This window comes from Natrix helvetica, assembly GCF_964273705.1.
Source record: "Natrix helvetica genome assembly, chromosome: 4".
Lineage (NCBI taxonomy): Eukaryota > Metazoa > Chordata > Lepidosauria > Squamata > Natricidae > Natrix > Natrix helvetica.
Genome location: NC_138550.1, coordinates 3,252,441 through 3,276,847, shown reverse-complemented (window position 1 = coordinate 3,276,847; position 24,407 = coordinate 3,252,441). Strand labels below are relative to the sequence as shown.

Genomic DNA, 24,407 nt, shown 5'->3' with positions numbered 1-24,407 from the left:
GCTTGGTGGTTTTCTTGCAGACATTTCATGACCCAACTAGGATACATCATCAGTGCTAGAGGGAGTTGGGGTTTATGGAGAGGAGGAGGAGGAGGAGGAGGAGGAGGAGGAGGAGGAGGAGGAGGAGGAGGAGGAGGAGGAAGAGGAGGAGGAGAATGACTCTGGGGTCCTTGGTGCTCTCTGAGCTTGGTGGTTTTCTTGCAGACATTTCATGACCCAACTAGGATACATCATCAGTGCTAGAGGGAGTTGGGATTTATGGAGAGGAGGAGGAGGAGGAGGAGGAGGAGGAGGAGGAGGAGGAGGAGGAGGAGGAGGAGGAGGAGGAGGAGGAGGAGGAGGAGGAGAATGACTCTGGGGTCCTTGGTGCTCTCTGAGCTTGGTGGTTTTCTTGCAGACATTTCATGACCCAACTAGGATACATCATCAGTGCTAGTAAGGAGTGGGGTTTCCAGAGAGGAGGAGGAGGAGGAGAACTGTGGGGTCTTTGATGCTTTCAGGGGTTGCTGGTTTCCTGCAGACTTTTCATTACCCAACTAGGAAACACCATCAGTGTGAGGCGCAAATCCTACACTCATCAGCACTGGTGATATGACCTAGTCAGGTAGCGAAACGTCTGCAAGCAAACCAACAAGCTCAGAGTGCGCACCAAGGCCCTCCCCTTCCGTGCTCTGCAACTATGCCAAAGGCAGAGAAGTCCCAGACCATTCATGCTTTATTTTTACTTCTGTTGTTATTTGCTCCATCAATCTTTCTCTTGAAACCTGCTAGGCTTTTGCAAACCTTAGGCTTGCTAATGCGGTTTAAAAACAAAATAAAACCACTCACACCCAAACACTTCATTTCCGCTCCAGTCCTGACTGTCTGAATTAAGAATTACAGGGAATTAGGGTTGACAGCAACTGGCCAGGGGCAGCCGAGAGTGCTTACGACAGCGAGACTTAATATGGCAACCGAAGTGCTAGATCTGCTGCTTTTAATTTACTAAATGTTGAAAGGCCTGCCTCTAGCTTGCCTATTCTTGTCTCCAAGCATCTCGTCCTCCTCAACTTTATCTGATCTCGGTGTTGCTACGGAGCAAAGGTTTTTCTAGGAAAACTTTGCAGGTCTTGGAGGTCTTCTTCGGAAGCAAGGTTGCGCGACGTTGTCTCATCTATCCAAACTACAGCTGGGCTTATGACTACAGAATGTAATTCCCCAAAAGGCATCGTACGAACGGAGAAAACTCAATAAGGCAAGAAGCAAAGCCGTATCCTCTTCGGCTTACTGACAACTGAACGAAAAAGAAACGGAGAAAATTGAAAATCCGCAATTCTCTTCTGTCATATACAGTAGGACAGTGTTTCCCAACCTTGGCGACTTGAAGTCCTGTGGACTTCAACTCCCAGAATCCCCCAGCCAGCTATGCTGGCTGGGGGATTCTGGGAGTTGAAGTCCACAGGACTTCAAGTCGCCAAGGTTGGGAAACACTGCAGTAGGATACTGGCTTCCGATTGTTCCGTTTGGAAAGTTTAGGATTTAATCAGGCGCAGATCTCTGTCTGCTTGTCAATCTCAGACTTTAAAAAGGGAAAAAAAGGATTTCAAGACGCAAAGATATCTGCAGGTAATCCTCAATTTACGACCACAATTGAGAACCCAATTTCCTGTTGCTAAGTGGGGTTGGAAAGCACCATGAAGCGGTATATAAGTGGTGAGGATACTACACTTGTTTGTTATTCCATTTTCCCAGCTGCATAGGAAGGAAGTTCTACTCACTGGCTCTTTCGGCTTTCGCAAACTGCCCGGAGACTAACCACGACAGGGCCGTGACCGCCACGAGGGCTCCGAGGTGCAGAAAAGGAGCAGTTGCCTACGGTGGGACAGAAATGATTTGCAAACCATTAGTAAGATCGCAATTGGGACCTCCTGAACAGTTAATAACACGCAAAAAAACCCGGAAAAAAACGGGATCCAAGAGGCAGTTCTACAAAAGCTGCAGGGAATTAAAAGTGGTTTTCCATTACAGGTAGTCCTCAAATTACGACCCCAATTGAGCCCCAAAATTTCTGCTGCTAAGTGAGACATTTACGAAATGAAATTCGATGTTTTACGACCTTTCTTGCTGCAATACTTAAGGGAAGGACTGCGGTGGATAAGTTAGTAAGACGGTTGTTAAATGAAGCGGGCTTCCTCACTGACTTTGCATGTCGGGTCGTCGCAAAATAGGATCACATGACACCCCCCACACCCGCCCTGGATGCTGCGACAGTCATAAATATGAGTCAGTTGCCAAGTGTCTGAATTTTGATCGTATGATCGTAGGAAGGCTGCAGTGGTCGTAAGTGTGAAAAAAGGTCATAAATCAGTTTTTACAGTGCCATTGTAACTTCGAATGTTCGTTAAACAAACCGTTGCAAGTCAAGGACTGCCTGTACTCTCTTTTCACTTAACAACAGCCATGTTTAGAGAAATTAGAGCACCGTTCAATGTAAATCTAGAGATGTCAGCGAGGGTTGCATTACTGCTGCTGGTGGAAAAACAGGATATAAATGAAACAAAAATATGGAATGGATTGTAAATTTAATAATGGCAGATAGATTAGTGATGGCTAAATATTGGGGACGAAATTGGGATATTCAAAGAAATGAGTGGTATGATAAAATTTGGAGCATGGCAACAAGTGATAAATTGACAACATAAATTAAACTTTAAAAAGGGATGATTAAAGCAAATAATTATAATAAAATATGGGGGGGATTTTATCAAAACAGTGTTGGTGGAAGGCAAAGAGAATAAACCTATTCAAGAATATATGTTGTTTTGGAGGGGATAAGGGCACAATTAAAATATATCCTATATCTAAGAAATAAAAGGGGGGGATGGGTAGAAGGGCAATGTAATATGTGTTTTTTCCCCTTTTTTCTTTTGTCTTTCTTTTTTATTTTTGTATTCAGTTGTATATGTACTGTTTGTATTATTTGTGCATAAAAAACAACAACAGAAATGTAGGTCATAAGTTGAGAACTACTTGTAGCCATTATCAAATTTAGGGCAAAAGAATGCACTATATTGTTTGGCTTTTGCCATCTTGGTGTGTTTGTGTGAGGGAGATTAAATAACACTTACCTGCAATGATATCACCACCATATCCCATTCATTCTCCCACAACTGGGCTACACAACTCATTGTAACAACCGTCGAGATCAAGGTAGTGATTAGCCCAATCTGAAATGCAAGCGAAAGAGAGTTTATTCTATTTAGCCACTAGGATTGATGGCTGGATCTTAAGCCGAGAGGTTGCAATGTGCAACCTCTCGGCTTCACAGGCCAGTCAAACAGAGGTTCTCGGGGGGGGGGGTGTCAGCGTGCTTATGGGTTTGGAAGGATGCACATTCTCACAAACACTTTAACACCTGCCATTTGGACATGACTCCTGGAGCGATGAAAGAAAGAGCATGAGATAAGAGCTGTTGATCTTTAAGCTGCTATCAGAGTCTTGTTGGGTTTGGTGGGAAAGTTTTAGGGAAAGTCACAGCCAGAAGTTCAGAAATTTTTGGGCGGCTCAGGATGCAGAAATGAGAACTTCTCTTGCAAGAGAGATTTCACAAGGGATATCCCCACTTCTGGATCTTGATCCTTTAGCTGTGGAGAAGAGGAAGAAGAAAAGGAGGAGGAGGAGGAGGAGGAGGAGGAGGAGGAGGAGGAGGAGGAGGAGAAAGAGGAGGAGGAGGAGGAAGAGAAAGGAGGAGGAGAAAGAAGAGGAGAAAGAGGAGGAGAAAGAGAGAAAGAAGAGGAAGTGGAGGAGGAAGAGAAGGAAGTGGAGGAGGAAGAAGAGGAAGAGGGGAAAGAAGGGGATGAAGAGAAAGAAGAGGAGGGGGGAGAGGAAGAGGAGATAGAGAAAGAGAAAGAGAAAGAGGAGGAAGAGGAAGAAGAGGAGAAAGAAAAAGGGGGAGGAGAAAAAGGAGGCGGCGGCGGAGAAGAGGGAAGAGAAATAGGAGGAGGAGAAAGAGGAGGAGAAAGAGGAGGAGGAAGAGAAAGAAGAGGAGGTGGAGGAGGAGAAAGGAGGAGGAGAAAGGAGGAGGAGAAAGGAGGAGAAAGAGGAGAAAGAGAGAAAGAAGAGGAAGTGGAGGAGGAAGTGGAGGAGGAAGAGGGGAAAGAAGGGGAAAGAAGGGGATGAAGAGAAAGAAGAGGAGGGAGAGGAAGAGGAGATAGAGAGAGAGAAGGAGAAAGAGGAGGAAGAGGAAGAAGAGGAGAAAGAAAAAGGGGAAGGAGAAAATGGAGGAGGAGGAGGAGGAGGAGGAAGAGAAAGTGAAGGAAAGCTGATAAAGAACTCATTCTTTAGGAAAATGACTTTTATGACTGGCCACACCAACTTCCTCAGCCATTTTGTGAGCGTTCCCCAGACTCTCTCTCTGTCACAAAAGCTCTGTCACAGATCAGACCCAAACCCACCTTATGGATCCAATGCAGGTTCATCTGTTGTCCTACAGCTATGTGACAAAGGGCTAAAATCTGGAAACAAGGGAGAAAAAAAACCACATTTATTACTCAATTCAGGGAGGCGCTTTGGCGTTCTTTCGAAGAACGAAAACTGAAGTCCAGCTCAACGCCTGGTGTGAGGGTCGGCAACCTTAAAGCACTCAAAGAGCCATTTGGATCCGTTCCCCGCAGAAAAGAAAACTCTGAAAACCCTTCCCGTGCCTGACTGTTTCCGGAGCGGCCACAATTGTTGAATTAAACGTTCTGCTTTCTTCTGAAACTTTTCTTTGCTTGGATTTATCCACGGGTGGCCGACCGGGGGTTGAAAACCTCAACGAATCACCTGCCAGCGAGTGTTGCACATTGGAGCCGCAGCAGAGGGAGGAAAGGGCCACAATGAGACTCCAGGGCCGCAGGTTGCTGACCCCTGTCCTGGTGCATGCAAGGAAACTTCCATGTGGTTTTCTGGGCCATGTCTCTCAACATGGCTTCTTCTGGGGTACATTTCCGGCTTCCTAGAGTAACCTGACTTTGATCTGATCTTTTGTCTGAAACGGTATAGGGTTTCCTGCCTAGGCAGGGGGTTGGACTAGAAGACCTCCAAGGTCCCTTCCAACTCTACTATTGTATTGTATTGATTGTTTGTAGAACAATCAAGATCGACTCCATTCAGAAGGATAATCTCTACGTTGACGCTAAATTCAGTCGAGGTCCAGTGTTTCCCAACTTTGAGATGGGTGGACTTCAACTCCCAGCATTAATAAAATAATAATAATAAATAATAATAATAAAATTTTATTTGTTAGCCGCACCCTCTCCCGAAGGACTCGGGGCGGCGTACAATAAAAAACATATAAAATACAAATATGGACAATACATACACAAAATAGACATATACGTGGAGGAGGTAGACAGATGGATGGAAACAATTAAAATCACAGTTTAAAATCCCCTAAATAAAATCACAAAATTAAAAAACCCGTCAGGAGCGATATCATCAAACTATGGTTGAGCCAGGCCAGCTACTTGGAAAAGGTGGGTCTTGAGCTTTACACGGAAGGCGCGGAGGTCAGAGGTAACCCTAATATCCGGGGGGAGGTCATTCCACAGGGCTGGGGCCGCCACAGAGAAGGCTCTGCTCCTAGGCGCCTCCCCCCGGCACTGTCTGGTGGACGGCACCTGGAGGAGGCCCTCTCTGTGTGAGCGAATTGGTCGCACGGATGTATGGGGCAGGATACGATCCCGCAGGTATCTAGGTCCTGAGCCATTCCCCAGACCGCAGTCTTGTGATCACGTGATCAAAAATACCAACGACTGGCAGCCATGTACAGGAAGTCCTCGACTTATGAACACAATTGAGCCCAAGATTTATGTTGCTAAGCGAGACCATTCGTTAAGTGAGTGTTTTACAACTCTCCTTGTCGTGTTTGTTAAGGGGATCATTGCGGTTCTTGAATTAGTGACACGGTCGTTAAGTGAATCTGGCTTCCCCATCGAAGTGACCCCGGGACAATGCGACCGTCATCAATGTGAGTCAGTTGTCAAGCATCGGAATATAAATGGCAAGACCCTTAAGGGGGAATGCCACAATGGTCGTAAGTGTGAAAAATGATCATAAGTCACTTTTTTTCAGTGCCGTTGTAACTTCGAACTGTCACTAAATAGTTGTAAGTCGAGGACTACCTGTAGTTGTGACAGCTACGGTGTCCCTGGATCATGTGATCACTTTTTCCCCGCCCTTCCAACAAGCAAAGTCGATGGGGAAGCCAGATTCATTTAACAACGGTGCTACTAAGTTAGCAACTGCATTGATTCACTTAGCGGCCAGAAAGGCCGTAAAATGGGGCAAAACTCAATGCCTATCTAGCTTCATAATGAAAATTTTGGGCTCGATTTGAGTCAAGGCCTACCTTTAAAATCTATCCAAATAAAAACTTTATCCCCCTACTTAAAATTCCAATGAAAATGTCTTCTGCGAGAACAAAAGCTGGTCTATTCTATTCAGAAAGCAAATATCAGACCACCAAGTAACCTTTCACAAAAACAGGGATCCTGGGTTCAAAACTTACCAATAAAGCTGTGATGTAAGTGAAACCAGCAGCCGTCGTAACCAGTATAGGAATGGACCAGTCACTCCAGTATCCCATTCTATTATATAAAAACCTGGAGAGGGAAGGGAGGGAATTAAAAAAAAAAGGATTAAATGCAATCACTTTAATGCCAGGAAAGATCTAGCCGATAAAATAAATCACAGAATGACAGGATGAGAAGAGTCCTTGGAGGTCATCTAGTCCAACCCCCTGCCCACGGCAGGAATTTTCCTACCTCCTACCATGTTTCCCTGAAAATAAGACCCAACTGGAAAATAAGACCTAGCATTATAAGCCACACCCCAAAAATAAGCCCCAGTTAGGATAGCCAGCTGGATGAATTTAGTACCGTATTTCCCCAAAAATAAGCCCTAACTGAAAAATAAGCCCTGAATGTGTCTTTTGGAGCAAAAATTCATATAAGATCTGGTCCTATTTTTGGGGAAACACGGTAAATCAGGGCTGGGGAACTATGGCCCTTTTATGACTTGTGGACTTCAACTCCCAGAATTCCTGAGCCAGCCATGCTGGCTCAGGAATTCTGGGAGTTGAAGTCCACAAGTCATAAAAGCCATGCTGGCTCAGGAATTCTGGGAGTTGAAGTCCACAAGTCATAAAAGCCATGCTGGCTGAGGAATTCTGGGAGTTGAAGTCCACAAGTCATAAAAGCCATGCTGGCTCAGGAATTCTGGGAGTTGAAGTCCACAAGTCATAAAAGGGCCACAGTCCCCCACTCTGGCCTAGACAGACCAGCGTTTCTCAATCCTGAGAACGTTTAAGACGTGTGGACTTCAACTCCCAGAATTCCCCCAGCCAGTATGTAGCCCTACTTGCAAAGAGCCTTCTCTAATAATAATCGGTTAGCTAATCTGGGGGATGCTGGGAGTTGAAGTCCCTGCGTCTTTAAATGGCCAAGCTTGAGAAATGCTGATTCTCCCTTATATCAGTCTGAAGGCAAAATTTCAGGCTGCCTTAAAGCCTCCAAATTATTTTAAATTGAAATAAATTGCCCATTCTAAACTCGACCCTGACAGGGTTGGGGAATTGAGCCACGTCAAGATCGGTTAGCACAGGAAGTTCAAAAACTACCGTGTTTTCCCCAAAATAAGACAGGGTCTTATTTTCGTTTGACACCCCCCAAATAAGCGTTTGGCCTTATTTTCGGGGAGGGTCTTATTATTTTTGAGGCGCAGGAGGCGGCGAGCGTGGTCACCTCATGGCTGCTGCTGTGTTGCAATATTTTAGGGAAGGGCTTATTAATTGCATGCACTCAAAAGGCTTATTATCCGGGGAGGTCTTATTTTTGGGGAAACGGGCTATAAAATTAGATCAGGAATTATTAAAACAAAAAGGGGGGGGGACCCCAGCAACCCCAAAATGTTTGTGTCAATAGGTCAGTACAGTTAGTTCTCGTCTTACGACCACAACTGAGGTCAAAACATTTTGTTAAATTACATCTTCCCCATTTTACCACCTTTCTTGCTGTTCAATGAATCGCTGCAATTATTAAGTTAGCAACAATTAGTAAGTTAGCAAGGTTGTTAAGTGAATCTGGATTCCCCCAATGCTGGTCAGAAGGCCCCCAAAGGGGGTGAAGTGACCCCTGGCCGCTGCAAACGTCATAAATACGAGACAGTTGCCAAGCGTCCGAATTTTGGTTATGTGACTATAAAACACAGTCTTAAGTGTGAGAAATTGTCATAAAGCACTTTTGTCAGTGTTGTCGTAACTTTGGTCACTAAATGAATGGGGGTAAGTTGAGGACTACCTGCCCTTGTATTTCTCTCTACAGATCCAAATTCTCTCTCCCTAGGATGAGCGAATATAAAAACAACAATCTTTAAAGCCTGTTAAAATCATTTAAAATCTGATAAATGCACAACACCTGGAATCAGGCAATAATTTACAGCAGCGTCAACACAAATTGCTTTAAGAACCTTTCATTAAAAATGCAAATTATTCTGTTTTCTTCCATTGGCACTCTAATTATTTGATGCCAGCTTTTCACAGGGGCATTTCCTCCAGATAATCTTGTTTTTTTAGAACGTAATCCTTGCTGTTTGTAGAGGATGTTTTAACACTGTTTAGGTCAGGGAGTTTGTCCGGTGAGTTTTTCTGACCAGAGAATGCAGAATGCAGACTGCTGACTTTAATTACGTTTCAGTAAAAAAAAAAAAAAGTTATAAAATTAAAAATAAAATAAAATAAAAAGATTTTCGTTTCTGTCCTCCTGAAATTCTGAATTTGGAATGCAGAATGCTGACTGGACTTTAATGCGTTTCAGTAATTAAAATGCGTTTCGGTAATTAATTCATTTTATAGAATTTAAAAAATAATAATAAAAAGACTTTCATGTTTGCGCTCCTGAATTTCTGAATCTGCAATGTTTGAACGAGGGAATGCAGAATGCTGACTGGACTTTTAATGCGTTTCAGTTTTTTAAAAAAACCAATTTTATAGAATTTAAAAAACTAACAATAAAAAAAAACTTTCAAGGTAGTGCTCCTGAAATTCTGAATTTGGAATGCAGAATGCTGACTGGACTTTAATGCGTGTCAGTTAATTAATGTGTTTCAGTAATTAATTCATTTTATAGAATTAAACAAAACGTAATAATAATAAAAAGACTTTTGTATTTGCGCTCCGGAAATTCTGAATTTACACATTGCATCCGGTGGAATTTTATGACTGCATAGTTACAAGCTCAACCATCACATTGAATTGTGCCCTTGGGCCAAAGGGCAGTCAACATCATTTCTCCCAGAACGGCTGACAATGTCAACAAAGTCAAAACTGGAAAAACATCCCTGACATATCCCAAACACTCTTCAAGGGTTGGCCCTATAGAAATGGTGCTGCAGTAGTCCGAATGGGAATAGGTTTAAGGAAAGGAGACTCGGCACCTGCTGTGGATAAGAACTTAAATGCTGTGTACAGTTTCTCCTGCTTTTCCAGCTCAAATCCCCTGAGACAGAAATCTTTGCACATTGTTCCTATTCATGTATGTATGTATGTATGTATGTATGTATGTATGTATGTATGTATGTATGTATGTATGTATGTATGTATCAGCTTGATTATGAATGCAACCCAGATCTACTGAACAAGCATTTTAATTATTTTATTACTGTGGCATTCTTGATGCTCTCTGAGCTGGGTGGTTTTCTTGCGAATGTTTCATTACCCAACTAGGTAACATCATCAGTGCTAGAAAGAAGAAGAGGAGGAGGAGGAGAACTGTGATGCCTTTGGTGCTCTCTGAGTTGGCTGTTTTCTTGCAGACGTTTCATTACCCAACTAGATAACATCATCATCAGACTAGAAGGGAGTGGGGTTTGCTCTTATTTTTTTATATACTAATGGCTTGCCCTGTCAGTGTTGGTATTCTTGGTAGTTCCTTGATTAGGCTGTTGTTTACTGTTTGGTTGTCTGTTGGTGGTTCATTGATTGGGGTGTTATTTACCGCTTCGGTAAATTAGCACTTTGAGCACTGATGATGTTACCTAGTTGGGTCATGAAATGGCTGCAAGAAAACAATCAAGCTCAGAGAGCAGCAAGGACCCCACAATCCTCCCCTTCCTCCTCTTCCCCCTCCTTTTCCCCCTCCTCCCCATTCTCCTTATCCTCCCCTCTGTATACTCCCCTCCCTTCCAGCACTGATGATGTTACCTAGTTGGGTCATGAAACGTCTTCAAGAAAACCACCAAGCTCAGAGAGCACCAAGGACCCCACAATTTAACCAACATCTTCAGGCAGGGTCTCACCAGATGAGGTGAGGGTGGTAGGTTTCCACTCCCAACTCCTTTCCAGAGCTCCACATCTGGAGGGCATCAGGTTGGCGAAGGGGGCACTGCACAATGAGAGTTGTGGTTAGCACTTTTTTCACTCACCAGTTGATTTCATTGTAGTCGTTGTGAACTTCCCACCAGAAATAGAAACAGACCAGGGTCAGGAAGAAAGAAAAGGTGAGGATTAAGAACCAGAGGCGTTCCCACTGTGAAGACACACAAACACACAAAAAGGGAGAGAAAAAATTTATTAGTTGACAACAGGCAGGCCTGGTGATGGGTTTTAATGCTGTACATTCAAACTGTTTCTATTCCAACATTTTCCCTTTAACTTCAATCTCCAGCGTCTTGACTTAGAACTAAGAAATATATAATGCCTACATTTTTTAGACATTTTTCTGCCAGCCTTGGCAACTCCCAGAATTCCCCAGCCAGCTTGACCATTGCTGAGAATCCTGGGGGTTGAAGTCCACCCATCTTAAAGTTGTCGAGAAGATCTAAAGCTGTGATGGTGACCGGTGGCAGAGCCCTCTCAGTGGACACCTGCGCCGTTACCAGTGGCTCTTCTGGTTTCTGTTACGCACATGCGCGCTGGCAAGCGAGTCTTTGCGGGCGCTGGAGTGCCGGAAAACGGCCCCCAAAACCCAGGCCATTTTGTGGGCCATTTTCAGGCCTTTTCTCGGCTGTTTTTTCGGCCAAAAAGATCCGGAAAACGGCCCGAAAAATGGCCTGAAAATGGCCCACAAATGGGCAGAACCCAGGCTGTTTTTGGGCCGATTTCAGGCCTTATCTGAGCTGTTTCTTGGGCCAAAACCAACCTGAAAAGGGCCCGAAAAATGGCCTGAAAATGCCCCCCAAAATGGCCAAATCCCAGGCTATTTTTGGGTCATTTCAGATCCTTTTTGTGCCAAAACCAACCTGAAAACAGCCAGACAAATGGCCTGAAAACAGCCAAATGCAGCCTGAAAACGTCCCCAAAACTGTCAAAAACAGCCAAAAACCAAGCATGCGCATGCCAGTCTTCTGGTCTTCAGCATGCGCCTGCAGGAAACCCGAAGACTAGCTGGCCGGCGCGTGCATGCACACTAGTCAGCTGGTCTTTGGGTCTCCAGCATTCCGGTGTGGGCATATGCATGCATGCGCGGTCTGGTTTGGCCACCCAGTGCCGAAAAGATTCACCATCGCTGGTCTAAAGGTTTATAAAAATTGCAAAACTTAACGGAGCATTTCTTCAGCCAAGCATGTACAGGAAATCCTCAACTTACAACGGTTCATTTAGTGACCATCTGAAGTTACACTGGCATGGAAAAAAGTGACTTATGACCATTTTTCACATTTATGGCTGTTGCAGCATCCCCATGGCCACTGGATTTACGTTCGAATCCTTGACAACTGACTCGTATTTATGACGGTCAGGATCATGTTTTGCAATCTTCTGACAAGTAGCATCAAGGGGGAAGCCAGTTTCACTTAACAACGGTGTTAGTAATTTAACAACTGCAGTGATTTAAATGTGGCAACAAAAGTTGTAAAAGGGGACAAAATGAACAAATTTCTCCCTGTGCAATATTAACTTTTAGCTCAATTGTGGTTGTAAGTTGAGGACTGCCTGTAGATAAACCGAAAAAAAGGCAGAGGTCTTTTTCCTTTTGTAACTATAGAGAGATAATTGTATTACTACGCTTGTGTTTGCATTCGAAGAAAATCGGAAGCGACCTCGATTTCTTTTTATCTTTCCTTTTGGTACGTCTGTCTTTCTTCTCCGTCTCTTTCTCCCTTTCTTCTCTTTCTCTCTTTTTTTATCAGTTCTTAAGTTTTTTTAATCACCTTTGATGAACTTTCCCTTAAATATTTTTATTTAAAAAAAACAGAGAAAGCAAGGACAATAGAACGGAATATAATCCCTTGTTTCCCCAAAAATAAGACCTCCCTGGATAATAAGCCCAATCGAGCTTTTGAGCGCATGGACTAAAATAAGTCCTCCCCAAAAATATCGCAACACAGCAGCAGCCATGAGGTGACCACGCTCGCCGCCTCCTGCACCTCAAAAATAATAAGACCTCCCCGAAAATAAGACCAAGCGCTTATTTCAAGGGGTCAAAAGAAAATAAGACCCTGTCTTATTTTCGGGGAAACACAGGTACTTTTTTCCTTCAATCTCAAAAGGTCCTTGCTGATGGCCAGCTACCAGCAAACCATCAACTCCAGCCTGCTCATCCCAGCTTCTGTACATCTTTTACAAACTTTCATATCCCCTGTCTCTCTTGCAGTTATTACAGAGGCCTCAGCCTTTATTAGAAGAAGGGAAAAAAGGATAAAATTAACGAGAACTGAGAGGCATGTCTTAGCACCGCAAACCCCAAAGCCAGCATTTATTCCGAACTTTGACTCGAGGAAACAATAATTCTTGGGCCCAATATAAGAGGGGCAGTTTTACGAGCTCATAAATTTGCCAGCTCTCTGCCCTTTCGGTCACTCATTTCGCCTAAGAAGTGGAAGAGTTGCAAGAAATGCGGCCTTCCTTTTGCCAAAATTCCTTACGGACCCAAACAGAGAAGAGAAATAAAATAATAGTAGAAAATATAAAATGAAATTAAAAAACGAAACAAAAAACAAAATACAAGGCAACACAATAAAAATAAATAACACGTTAAAACAGGGGTGTCCAAACTTGGGAACTTTAAGACTTGTGGACTTCAACTCCCAGAATTCCCCAGGCTGGCTGGGGAATTCTGGGAGTTGAAGTCCACAAGTCTTAAAGTTTCCAAGTTTGGACACCCCTGCGTTAAAAGGAATCTAATTTTTTTCCCAATTCTCCACCTTACCTGGAGGAAGGCTCTCTTTGCTCCCAGCTTACCAATTACAGGTAGCCCTTGACGTACGGCGACGTATTTTAGCAACCGGGTAAAGTTACAAGGAAGTTATGACCATTTTTCACACTTACAACCGTTGCAAGCATCCCAATGGTCACATAATCAAAATTCAAGACACTTGGCAACTGGCATGTAAGGTAAAGGTAAAATTTATTTATTTATTTATTTATTTTATCAGACTTATTAGTCGCCCCCTCTCCCCACAGGGACTCGGGGCGACGTACACAAGCAACGGTCTACGGACTACAAAGAAGGAGGTAAAAATAAATAAATACAATAATCAGAGAAGTTAAAACCCCAATAAGAATAAAAGTTTAAAAGCTAACACTGACAATTAAAATTAACCAAGGGGTGGAACAGTGGTCGAGATTATGCCTGGCCGGCTAGCCGAAACAGGTGTGTCTTCAGTTTACTGCGGAAGGAGCGGAGATCGGTTGTTGTCCTGATGTCTGGGCGGAGGTCGTTCCAAAGGGTGGGACCCGCCACAGAGAAGGACCTACTCCTGGGCACCGCCCTCTGACAGTCTCTAGAGGACGGCACCCGGAGAAGGCCCTCTCTGTGTGAGCGAATGGGCCGCAGGGATGTATGGGGCAGGACACGATCCCCTCGCACATATGTGCTAGTCGTTCCTGGCTCTAGGGGGCGGTGCTCATCTCCATTTCAAAGCCAAAGAGCCAGCGCTGTCCAAAGACGTCTCCGTGGTCATGTGGCCGGCATGACTCAACGCCGAAGGTGCACGGAACGCTGTTTCCTTCCCACCAAAGGTGGTTCCTATTTTTCTACTTGCATTTTTTACGTGCTTCCGAACTGCTAGGTTGGCAGAAACTGGGACAAGTCACGGGAGCTCACTCCGTTACGCGGCATCTTCGCCACTGAGCCATCATGCCCCTTATGCATATACTTATGACAATTGCAGTGACCCGGGGGTCACACGTTCCCCTTCTGCGGCCTTCTGACAAGCAATGGGGAAGTCTGATTCACTTAACAACCATGTTACTAGTTCAATAACTCGAGTGATTCCTTTAACAACGGGGGCAAGAAAAGTTGTAAAACGGGGCAAATTTCACTTTATAGCAGTAGCCCTTAGACTTATATACCGCTTCACAGTGCTTTTACAGCCCTCTCTAAGCGGTTTACAGAGTCAGCCTCTCTTGTCCCCAACAATCTGGGTCCTCATTTGACCCACCTCGGAAGGACGGAAAGCTGAGTCAACCTGGAGCCTGGTGGGATTCGAACTGCCAAATTGCAGGCAGGCAGCAGAAGCAGCTGCAGTGCTGCACTCTAACCACTGTGCCACTATGGCTCATATGATAGATGATAGATGATGGATGAATGAAGATAGATAGATAGATAGATAGATAGATAGATAGATAGATAGATAGATAGATAGATGATAGATAGATAGATGGCTCACTTTGCAAAATTTTTACTCAGCAACATGAATTCTGGCCTCGACTGTGGTCGTAAATCGAGGATTACCCATAGCAGTATCACTGGAGGTTTTTAAGAAGAGACTGGACAGCCACTATGTCTGAAACGGTATAGGGTCCCCTACTTGAGCAGCAGGCTGGACTAGAAGACCTCCAAGGTCCCTTCCATCTCTATTCAAATTATTATTATCACCAAAGTTGCAATCTCCCTGCAAAAAAGGGAGTTACACCCTGGCTCTCCCTAGTCACGTGACTGCACTTTGGGTGCACAGCAACAGTGTCACACTTAGTGCCCGTTTTCAACATCCGTGGTCACGTGACTTCATTTTACGACGGTTTTGTTGAAACCTGGAAGGTCAGCCAAACTGCACCAGAGCAAAGAAAGGTTTCTTTTACCAACCAGCACAAAAAAAAGGTCGTAAAAATGGGTTGCTGACCTGATTTGCAATCCTTCCGTAATGGACAGGCTTTATGACGGTCATATGTCAAGGACTCCCCAGATACCTTGTAATACAACTGCAGCTGCTGATATGGATTGCCTGCTTGAGAGAGATTTCAATCCATCTTCTTTTACCCAAGTCATGTTCAGAAGGAGGATACAATTTTCTTTCCCTCCCCGAAATGTTTTCCGACAATGTGCTATTTAATGTGATTTATTTAGGTCATAAAATGAACCTCCTGCCCAGAGGAAGCTGCCCCATCAATCACATATCAAGCAGGCAAGCAAAAGCATGGAGAAGAGATGGGGAGGATGGGAAGGAGTTCAGGCTGACATCCTTCCATCCTCCAAAATGTACAATGAATCTGATTTTAGCTGCTTTATTATATTCATTCATTCTCTCTCCCATTCTCTTTCTCTCTCATTCCCTCTAACTCTCTCATTGTCTCTTTCTCACTCTTTCACTCTCACTCTCATTCTCTCTCTCTCTTTCTCTCCCCCTCTCTTTCTCATTCTAACTCTCTCATTGTCTCTTTCTCACTCTTTTTCTCTCCCTCCTTCTCTCTCTCCCTCTCTAACTTTCTCACTCATTCTCTCTTTCTCTGTCTTTCTCACTCTCACTCTTTCTCTCTCATTATCTCTTCACTCTCTTTGTCTCTTTCTCACTCATATCTCTCATTGTCTCTGTCTCTCTCTCACTCACTCTTTCTTCCTCTCTAACTCTTTCTCTCATTGTCTTCTCTTTCTCATTGTCTTTTTCTTTCTCATTATTTCTCTCTCTCATTGTCTTTCTCTGTCTGTGTCTGTGTCTGTCTGTCTCTCTCATAGTCTCTCTTTCTCTTACATTCTCTCCCTCTTTAACTTTCTCTCTCTCTCTCTCTCTCTCTCTCTCTCTCTCTCTCTCTCTCTCACACACACACACACGCTTTCACACACACACCCCTGCCCACTGCTTCCAAGGGTCGAGGAATACTCAGGCCTCAGGCATGAAACCCAACTGCGTGACTCTGGACCAGGAGACGGGGAGTTCTAGTCCCACCTTAGGCATTAAAGTGACTCTGTTTTAAGACGGTTCCCCCCCCCCCAAAAGGAAGCTACTTCTGATTTTCAGTAAAACCGCTCCAATTTTCAGCCAGTCCTCGACTTACAACTCTTCATTTAATGACCATTCAAAATTACAACGGCACGGGGAAAAAAATGACATATGACCATTTCTCACACTTACGATTCCCCACAGTCTCGGGGTTTACATTCAGATGCTCGAGAACTGACTCTGATTTATGGCTGTTGCAGCATCCCGGGTGGGTTGTGGGTCACGTGATCCTCTTTTTGCGACCTTCTGCCAACCAAAAGTCAACAGGGAAGCCTGGCTCGCTTAACGACCCTGTTACTCATTTAACCGCCGCAGCGATTCCCTTAACGAAACGCAGCGAGAAAGGTCGTAAAACGGGACAAAAACATTCCCTTAGCAAATGTCCTCCCGCAGCAACCTAAAGTCTGGGCTCCATTGTGGTCGTACGCCGAGGACTATGGGCATACAGGCACCTCCCCCCCACGCGCGCATGTTTGAAAGGCATTCTGAGAGGGCGTCAGACATCTGAAGCGGAGTTTGCAAAACGATTATTCCTCCTTTTTGATCTCTGCCGGGTGCTAGGAGAGATGCTGACATGACAGCTTAATTCCATGAGTCACAAAATTCCTCCTCTTGCTTCCCACTTAACCACCGAAGGGTTTCATCTGATGAATAAGACTATTTATTTTTTTACACGCTAAAAAAGATTTCTATGCCAACAGCCAGATTTTTGTAGATTTTTGCCTCTTCCTCGTAATTTACAAGGCAGGTCTTCGACTTACGTCCACAATTGAGGCTCAGAATTTGTGTGGCGAAGCGAGACGTCTCTTACATGAATTTTGCCAGAGTTGTGGTTTTTTTTAAAAGTTTTATTGTTTTTCAATTACAAAAACAAACATTCCATCTTTCCTTATGCCGTGTGTCGTCTGGGTACAAACCTCTGTGTGCAACATCGTTCCTCTTTTGCCACATCTTTCACATTCATATTAACATTATTTCCCTAAGTTTAGTATTATAATATATTGAGCATTTAAAAACATTATAAAACTCTCCCTTTTTCTTCTTACTATCTTCTAATAATAATGTATCAACATTAAGCATCCTTATTCTTAACATACACATACTAACCTTTTTATATCTTTATCTAAGTGTATTATCTACTTATCTTTTTAGCTTTCTTCATTTCCAAATTCCTTTCCCCCCCCTCTCCAACCATTGGTAAAATACTTCCCAAATCATATAATATTCAGTTTGCTCTTTTTCCTTAATTGCTAATGTTAATCTGTTCATTTCTGCACATTCTAATATTTTCCTTATCAGCTTCTCATCCATAGGAATCTCTCCACTTTTCCAAAGTTGTGCAAATACAATTCTAGCTGCGGTTAATCCATGAACGGTTAAATATCCGTTCTCTTTATTGTAAATTTCAGGTAGAATTCCCAGCAGAAATATTTCTCTTGCCAGAATTGTTAAGGGAATCACCGCCGCCGTTAAGTTACTCACACGGTTGTTAAGCGAATCTATCTCCCCCCATTGGCTGTCCTGGTCAGAAGGTCACAAAAGGTGGATCATGTGACCCCAGGAAGCTATGACGGTCATAAATATGAATCAATGGCCAAGCGTCTGAATTTTCATCGCGTGACTATGAGGGATTGTTGCAACGGTCGTAAGTGTGATCCTAAGTCACTTTTTCCATGCTCTTGTAATTTTGAACGGTCACTAAATGAACTATTGTACAGGTAGTCCTCAACGTACAACCACGGCAGAGGCCAAAATTTCTGCTGCTGCCTGTAAGCGAGACATTTGCCAAGTGAGGTTTGCTCCATTTTACGACCTTTCCTGCCTGATGTTAAGGGAATCGCTGCAGTGTTAAGTCAGTTAACACGGTCGTTAAGTGAATCTGGCTTCCCCCATGGACTTTGTTTGTCAGAAGATCGCAAAAGGGGATCAGGTGACCCTGGGACAATGCTTCCGTCATAAATATGAGGAAGGAGGGAGGGAGGGAGGAAAGAAAGAAGGAAGGAAAGGAGGAAGGAAAGGAGGGAGGGATGGAAGAAAGGGGGAGGGTAGGAAGGAAAGAAAGAAAGAAGGAAGGAGGGAGGAAGTAACAAGGGAGGGAGGGAGGAAAGGGAGGAAGGAAGAAAGGAAGGAAGAAGGGAGGGAGGGAAGAAGGGGAAAGAAGGAAGGAAAGAAAGAAAGAAAAAAGAAGGAAGGAAGAAGGGAGAGAGGAAAGAAGGAGGGAGGGAGGAAAGGAAGAAAGGAAAGAAAGAGAAGGACAGAAGGAAAGAAGGAAGGAAGAAGGGAGGGAGGAGGGAGGGAGATAAGAAAGAAAGAAAGAAAGAAAGAAAGAAAGAAAGAAAGAAAGGAAGGAAGGAAGGAAGGAAGGAAAGAAGGGAGGGAGGGAGGGAGGAGGGAGGAAAGGAAGGAGGGAGGGAGGAAAGAAAGAAAGAAAGGAAGGAGGGAGGGAGGGCCCATGTCTGCTGAGAGGGAGCAAAAAACCCGAGTCAAAGAGGCTGAAAGAGCAATCGTGAAGGAAGAGACAGCTCATCCAAGCAGCCTCCGGGGTTGTGACGCTTGACACCTCCTGACAGACGGGCGCTGAAGCAGAACGGCCGGCTGACCTCCGGAGGGATCCCGTCAGCGGAGGGGGCCGAGGGCCGAGTCCAGGGCCCTTCTGCAGAATGCCAGAGCGGAAGAAGGAGAAGAAACGCAGAAGGCATCCAGAACGGCAGAGGAAGGTTGGGGGAAGGCGATGGAGATCCACCATCCCATCCCAGCGTCCAAAGAGACCCGCAACGAAGCTAAGTAGGAAGAGAAGAGGGATTTTTTCCCCACTGGCCCACTCAGCCAGGCCTCTGGAACTCACGGCCACAAGAAGCAGCCGAAGCTCACATCATCTACGTTGACTGCAGAGTCCCGGTGGTGGTGGTGGTGGTGGGGAGGTGTCACGTGATGCCCGTTGGCGAAATTCTATCAATGGGGAAGCCAGATTCACTCAACAACCGTGCTGCTAACTGAGCAGTTGCTGTGATTCACTTAACAAATGTGGCAAGGAAGGTCGTAGAACACACGTATTTTCCCATAACAACCACCCTGGCAGGTAGACTGGGCTGAGAGAAACGTTCATGCCTAAGGTGGAACTAGAACTCCCAGTCTCCTGGTGATTGGCCCAAAGTCACCCAGTCGGCTTTCATACCTAAGGTGGGACTGGAACTCCCAGTCTCCTGGTGATTGGCCCAAAGTCACTCAACTGTGTTTCAGACCTAAGGCGGGACAAGAACTCCCAGTCTCCTGGTGTTTGGCTTAAAATCACCCAGCCGGCTTTCATGCCTAAGGAGGGACTAGAACTCCCAGTCTCCTGGTGACTGGCCCAAAGTCACCCAGCTGTCTTTTATGGCTAAGGCAGGACCTGAACTCATCACCTCCTGTTTTCTAGCCCGGCGCCTTAAACCGCTAGACCAAACCAGCTCGACATTTACCTCTTTATTAAACTTGGCATTTTGTTTTATCACTGTCAGCCTGGTGCGGATCTACCCCGATGCCGAAAGGCGGGGTGTTAAAGTAACAATAAATTTTAAATAAAAATGATATTCATTGGCATTTTACAGCAGGAAGGAAGGAAACCAGAAAAGCGAAGCAACCGTCGTAATAAAAATCCTTGATATGAAATTCCAGGAGATTTGTCTATAAAGGAGCCTCCGACAAAATGGGGACTATGGAATGGACAAGATACATGGCCTTAGGCAGCCCCACAACTGCGGGAGAAGTTTCCTGTGACAGCTCCACCTTGACAAAGCAGATCGCACAACCGACCTGCGGCAAAGCACAGAGGCCGTGGCTCCAGATTCAAATCCTGACAGCTAGCTAGGAAGAGCAGAGGAAGACTGAATGTTATTCCCATCCCCGAAAAACGAAGCTCTGCATCTATTTGTCAACGAGGCTGCAAGCTACAATTAATATCGCGCATCAAGGAAGTGTCAAAAGCGTACAAGCTTTGGAACACAACCTTGACAAACACGGGGGGGGGGGGGGGGAGTAACAGCCTGGAACACAATCTTGGGGAGGAAGGAGGGAGTAAAACAGCCCATCCTGGTTTTATTTCTGCTTTCCAGTCACATTGATGGAGTCTGAGAGCTGCCTGGAGCTATCCAGGGAACAAAAATTATTGCGGTTTTTGTGGTTAGTTGAATGAAAGTGTTGTGTGAGTTGTGTAGCAGCTGGGAGGAAAAGCCGGTTTTATGCTAGGGATGCCTACAAAACGAATAAAACAGCTGCCGTAGTAATAAGGTGAAGTTAAAGGTTTCCCTCGCCCATATGTGCCAGTCGTTCCCGACTCTAGGAGGCGCTGCTCATCTCCGTTTCAAAGCCAAAGAGCCAGTGCTGTCCGAAGACGTCTCCGTGTTCATGTGGCCGGCATGACTCAACGCCAAAGGCACATGGAACGCTGCTCCCTTCCCACCAAAGGTGGTGCCTATTTTTCTACTTGCATTTTTACGTGCTTTCGAACTGCTAGGGTGGCAGAAGCTGGGACAAGTCACGGGAGCTCACTCCGTTACGCGGCGCTAGGGATTCGAACCACCGACCTTTCTGATCGACAAGCTTAACGTCTTAGCCACCGGAGTAATACTTTTATACAAATCCGTGGTAGGTCGATTTGTGGACTACAGGGGGTTCCTCACAATCACAACTGAGCCCAAAATTTTTCGTTGCTCGGTGAGACATTTGTTAAGTCAGTTGTGTCCCATTTTACGACCTTTCTGGCCACTGTGGTTAGGTGAATCATTGCAATTGTTGAAAGTTAGGACCACGGTTGTTCAGTGAGTCTGTGTTGGCTTGTTGGGAGGGATCACATGACCCCAAAGACACTGCAGGCGTCGTAAATACGGGTAGTCCTCAACTTACAACAATTGAGCCCAAAGTCTTTGTGATAAAGTTGTTAAGTGAGTTTTTGCCCCATTTTCTGACTTTTCTGGCCACCTTTGTTAAGTGAATCACCGCAGTTGTTAAATTAGTAACACGGCCGTTAAGTGAATCTGGCTTCCCCCTTGACTTTGCTTGCCGGACGGTCGCAAAAGGGGACTGCATGATTCCCCGGGACACAGCAATGGTCGTAAGTACGAGGCAGTTGCCAAGCATCTGAATTTTGAACACACAATCATGAGGATGCTAACAAAGTTCGTAAGTGTGAAAAAGAGTCCCAAGTCACCTTTTCCGGTGCCGTTGTAACTTCAAACGGTCACTAAATGAACTGTCGCAAGTCGAGGACTGCCCGTACAAGCCTTTTCTTCATTAACCAGCTCTGATCAATGCAGTTTTCTTTTCAAATCTGCAGTGAGGGTGCAGATAGGAAGCCCCCCTCTTTGCATGAATCAGTTTAAAATACACGTTCCAGAGCTGTGACTGACGTTAAATGCAACATTGCCTTCAACGTGCCTTGTTGTTGTCCCCATTTTAAATCTATAAATAGCCTCAATTGGAGAGGGGAGGATAGGATATTGCTAATTATTGGGATTATCCAAAGAGACAAAATGGGAAGTTAACTGTTTCTTCCCTGTAGGCATTAGGGGGGGACGGGACCTAATTTTCTGGATGGAGGAATTTGCTTTTAAGGAAAATTCTCCGGTTAGGTCAGATCTTTTCTTTGCTAAGAAGTTATTTCTTGCTTGGTGGTTGAGCAACCATCTGTTGTTACAGTAGCCCTGAAAAAGTGACTTATGGCTGATTTTTCACACTTACGACCGGTGTCGCATTCCCGTGGTCACGTAACATGTTCTGACCCAGCTCCCCAAACACGACAAATCCTCTGACGTGAACTCAAAAGATTCCTTTATTAGGAACGCCGGCAGCCCCCGCAAAAAGTTTCTCTCGCAGGCTAACAATTCCATCTGTCCGGAAGATGGATAGTTGTCTGCCACAGCTATTCATCTGCCCCCTGCCTTTTATCCCCAGAGCTAGGGTGGGGTTTCGCTAGCAGCAGTGGCTCTTCCGTCCCAAGGACCGGCCCATAGATTTCCACGGCTCTCCTCTCCTCTCCTCTGTGCATCTGCGCGTCAGGCACTGGACCCAGCTATTCCTCCTCTTCCTCATCACCCACCTCCAGACCTGGGGCTGTTGATGCTCCATCTGAGGGCTGACGGACGGCTCCTGGCTCCGCCCCCATCTCTGCCAGCTCCATTCCCTCTGCCCCCTCGGAGTTTGCCCTGATGCTGGCCCTGACTCCCACGCCTCCTCCTCCTCCTCTGATTGGGAGGCCACAACATGAGCAAAATGCAGAGGCTTGGCAACTGGCATGTACTTATGACTGTTGCAGTGTCCCTGATCCCCTTTTTGTCAGGCCTGCAGCCATCTTTGCTTTTGGATCTTTGGCCTGCCACATTTTCCATTATTCCACTATGCATTTTCTATTGTGGGAAAATGGGAGGGGGGATTGTACGGAGTTAGACGATATGTAGCCATAACAACATTCTTTCTAGAAAGCCAAGGTCATCCTTTGTCTTTGCACCTCTACGCCTGACTGGAACTGGATGGGTGGAAGCTGCCAGCGTGGCAGTGGAAGATTGGGCCATGGGATGGACTTGTGGGTGTTGGGGCAAGATCTTAAACTTTCAACTGGGTGGGGGAAACTGGGAAGCTTTCAGATTTGGGTTTTCCCAGATGTGCCAACATGGCTCTCTTCATCAATTGGAACTTTGGGGAATCCTTTGCCTCGGACTCTGATTTACTTCTGGATGCTATTTGGAACCCTGACACTTTTGTTGACAAGCAACGTCAATAGGGGAAGCCGGATTCATATTAACAACTGGGCTACTAAGAACCGCAGTGCTTCGCAAAACGACAGTGGCAAAAAAAGTCGTAAAACGGAGCAAAGTTCACCACAGCTGTTAGTAACACAGTTGTTAAGTGAATCTGACTTCCCCGCTGACGTTGCTTGTCAGACGGCCGCAAACATGGATCAGGGGCACTGCAGCCGTCGTAAGTACATGCCAGTGGCCAAGCAGGTGAATTTTGATCACGTGACCACGGGGATGCTGCCAATGGTCGTAAATGTGAAAAATAGTTCATAAGCGTGAAAAATAGTGGTAACTGTGACTATTTCGTAATGGGCACTCGAGCCGCCACCCAGCCGCCTGCTGGCCAGCTGATTTTTGGATCTCTGCCGGTCATGCGGGAGACGCGAGCACATGCGCTGGGAGAGAGCTGGAGGATCGCGCACAGGGGATGGGGGGGGGGGAGTGCAGGTTGCGGCATACTCACCACGCCCCATTTTTGGCCCCAGGAGGCTGGGTGTGGGTTAGGGTTAAACTTTTGACATGCAAGGACAAAAAAGTTAGCCACGAGGGCCCTGCACCGTTTCAGACAAATGGCTGCCCCCAAACCTTCAAAACCAGCGAGGGGGGCATCCATTTTACCACCGTATCCGATCAGACGTAGTGTTTTTACTCATTTGCTACATGCCAACTTCCGCTGCGATTCTTTTTCATGCCAGCTGAAGCCCCCCGAGTTATTTCCCACCCGGCGGTTCTTATGTAACGGATTTCTTTCTGGGGTGGTTTCCCCCACACACCCCCAAGGAAGAAAATCTGCATCGGACTGGATTTAATTTCTTCTATTGTTTTTCTGTCAGCGTCTCCGCCGGCCTTTGGGTGCAGCTGGGTGTCTTTTGCAGATGGGGTGAGCCCCCCCCCCAGTACACAACAAGCCCCCCCCCCATCCTTTTTATCACAGGAACATATTTCACAGTGTCGGCATTTGAGTTCCAGCTGCCTGGTGGAAGAGAGAGTGAAGGAGGGAGGGAGAGAGGAAAATATGGAACGATGGAGGGAGAGAGGAAGGAAGTAAGGAAGGAATAAAGGGACGGAGGGAGGGAACAGGGAGGGAGGGAAGGAGGAAGGAAGGAAAAGAGGGAGAGAAGGTGGAAGGAAGGATGGAATACAGGGAGAGACGGAGGAAAAGAGGGAGAGAGGGAAGAAGGAAGGAAGAAATACAGGGAGGGAAGGAGGAAAACAGGGAGAGAGAGTGGGAAACACCAAGGAAAGGAGGGAGAGAGGAAGGAAGGAAAGAAGGAAGGAAAACAGGGAGAGAGGGAGGAAGGAAGGAAGGAATCAGGGAAGGAAGGAAGGGAAACAGGGAGAGAAGGGAAACATGCAGGAAAGAAGGGAGAGAGGAATGAAGGAATACAGGGAGGGAGGGAGGAAAACAGGGACAGAGGGAGGAAGGAAGGAAAGAAGGAAGGAATACAGGGAGGGAGGAAAACA

At 45.5% G+C, this 24,407-nt stretch overlaps 1 protein-coding gene across 2 annotated transcripts in view; it reads right to left on the bottom strand.

The window, feature by feature from the left end:
• LOC309392000 (glycerophosphodiester phosphodiesterase domain-containing protein 5-like) overlaps positions 1-24,407 on the bottom strand; it is a 125,342-nt gene that overhangs the window by 41,760 nt on the left and 59,175 nt on the right. For both annotated transcript variants that reach the window (XM_081952878.1, XM_081952879.1), the window contains exons 3-7: positions 10,441-10,544; positions 6,530-6,623; positions 4,434-4,493; positions 3,108-3,206; positions 1,758-1,851 (exon numbers count right to left, since the gene is read on the bottom strand). In XM_081952878.1, the coding sequence (XP_081809004.1) occupies positions 1,758-1,851; positions 3,108-3,206; positions 4,434-4,493; positions 6,530-6,623; positions 10,441-10,544 (451 nt within the window). The remainder of the gene's footprint in view (positions 1-1,757; positions 1,852-3,107; positions 3,207-4,433; positions 4,494-6,529; positions 6,624-10,440; positions 10,545-24,407) is intronic.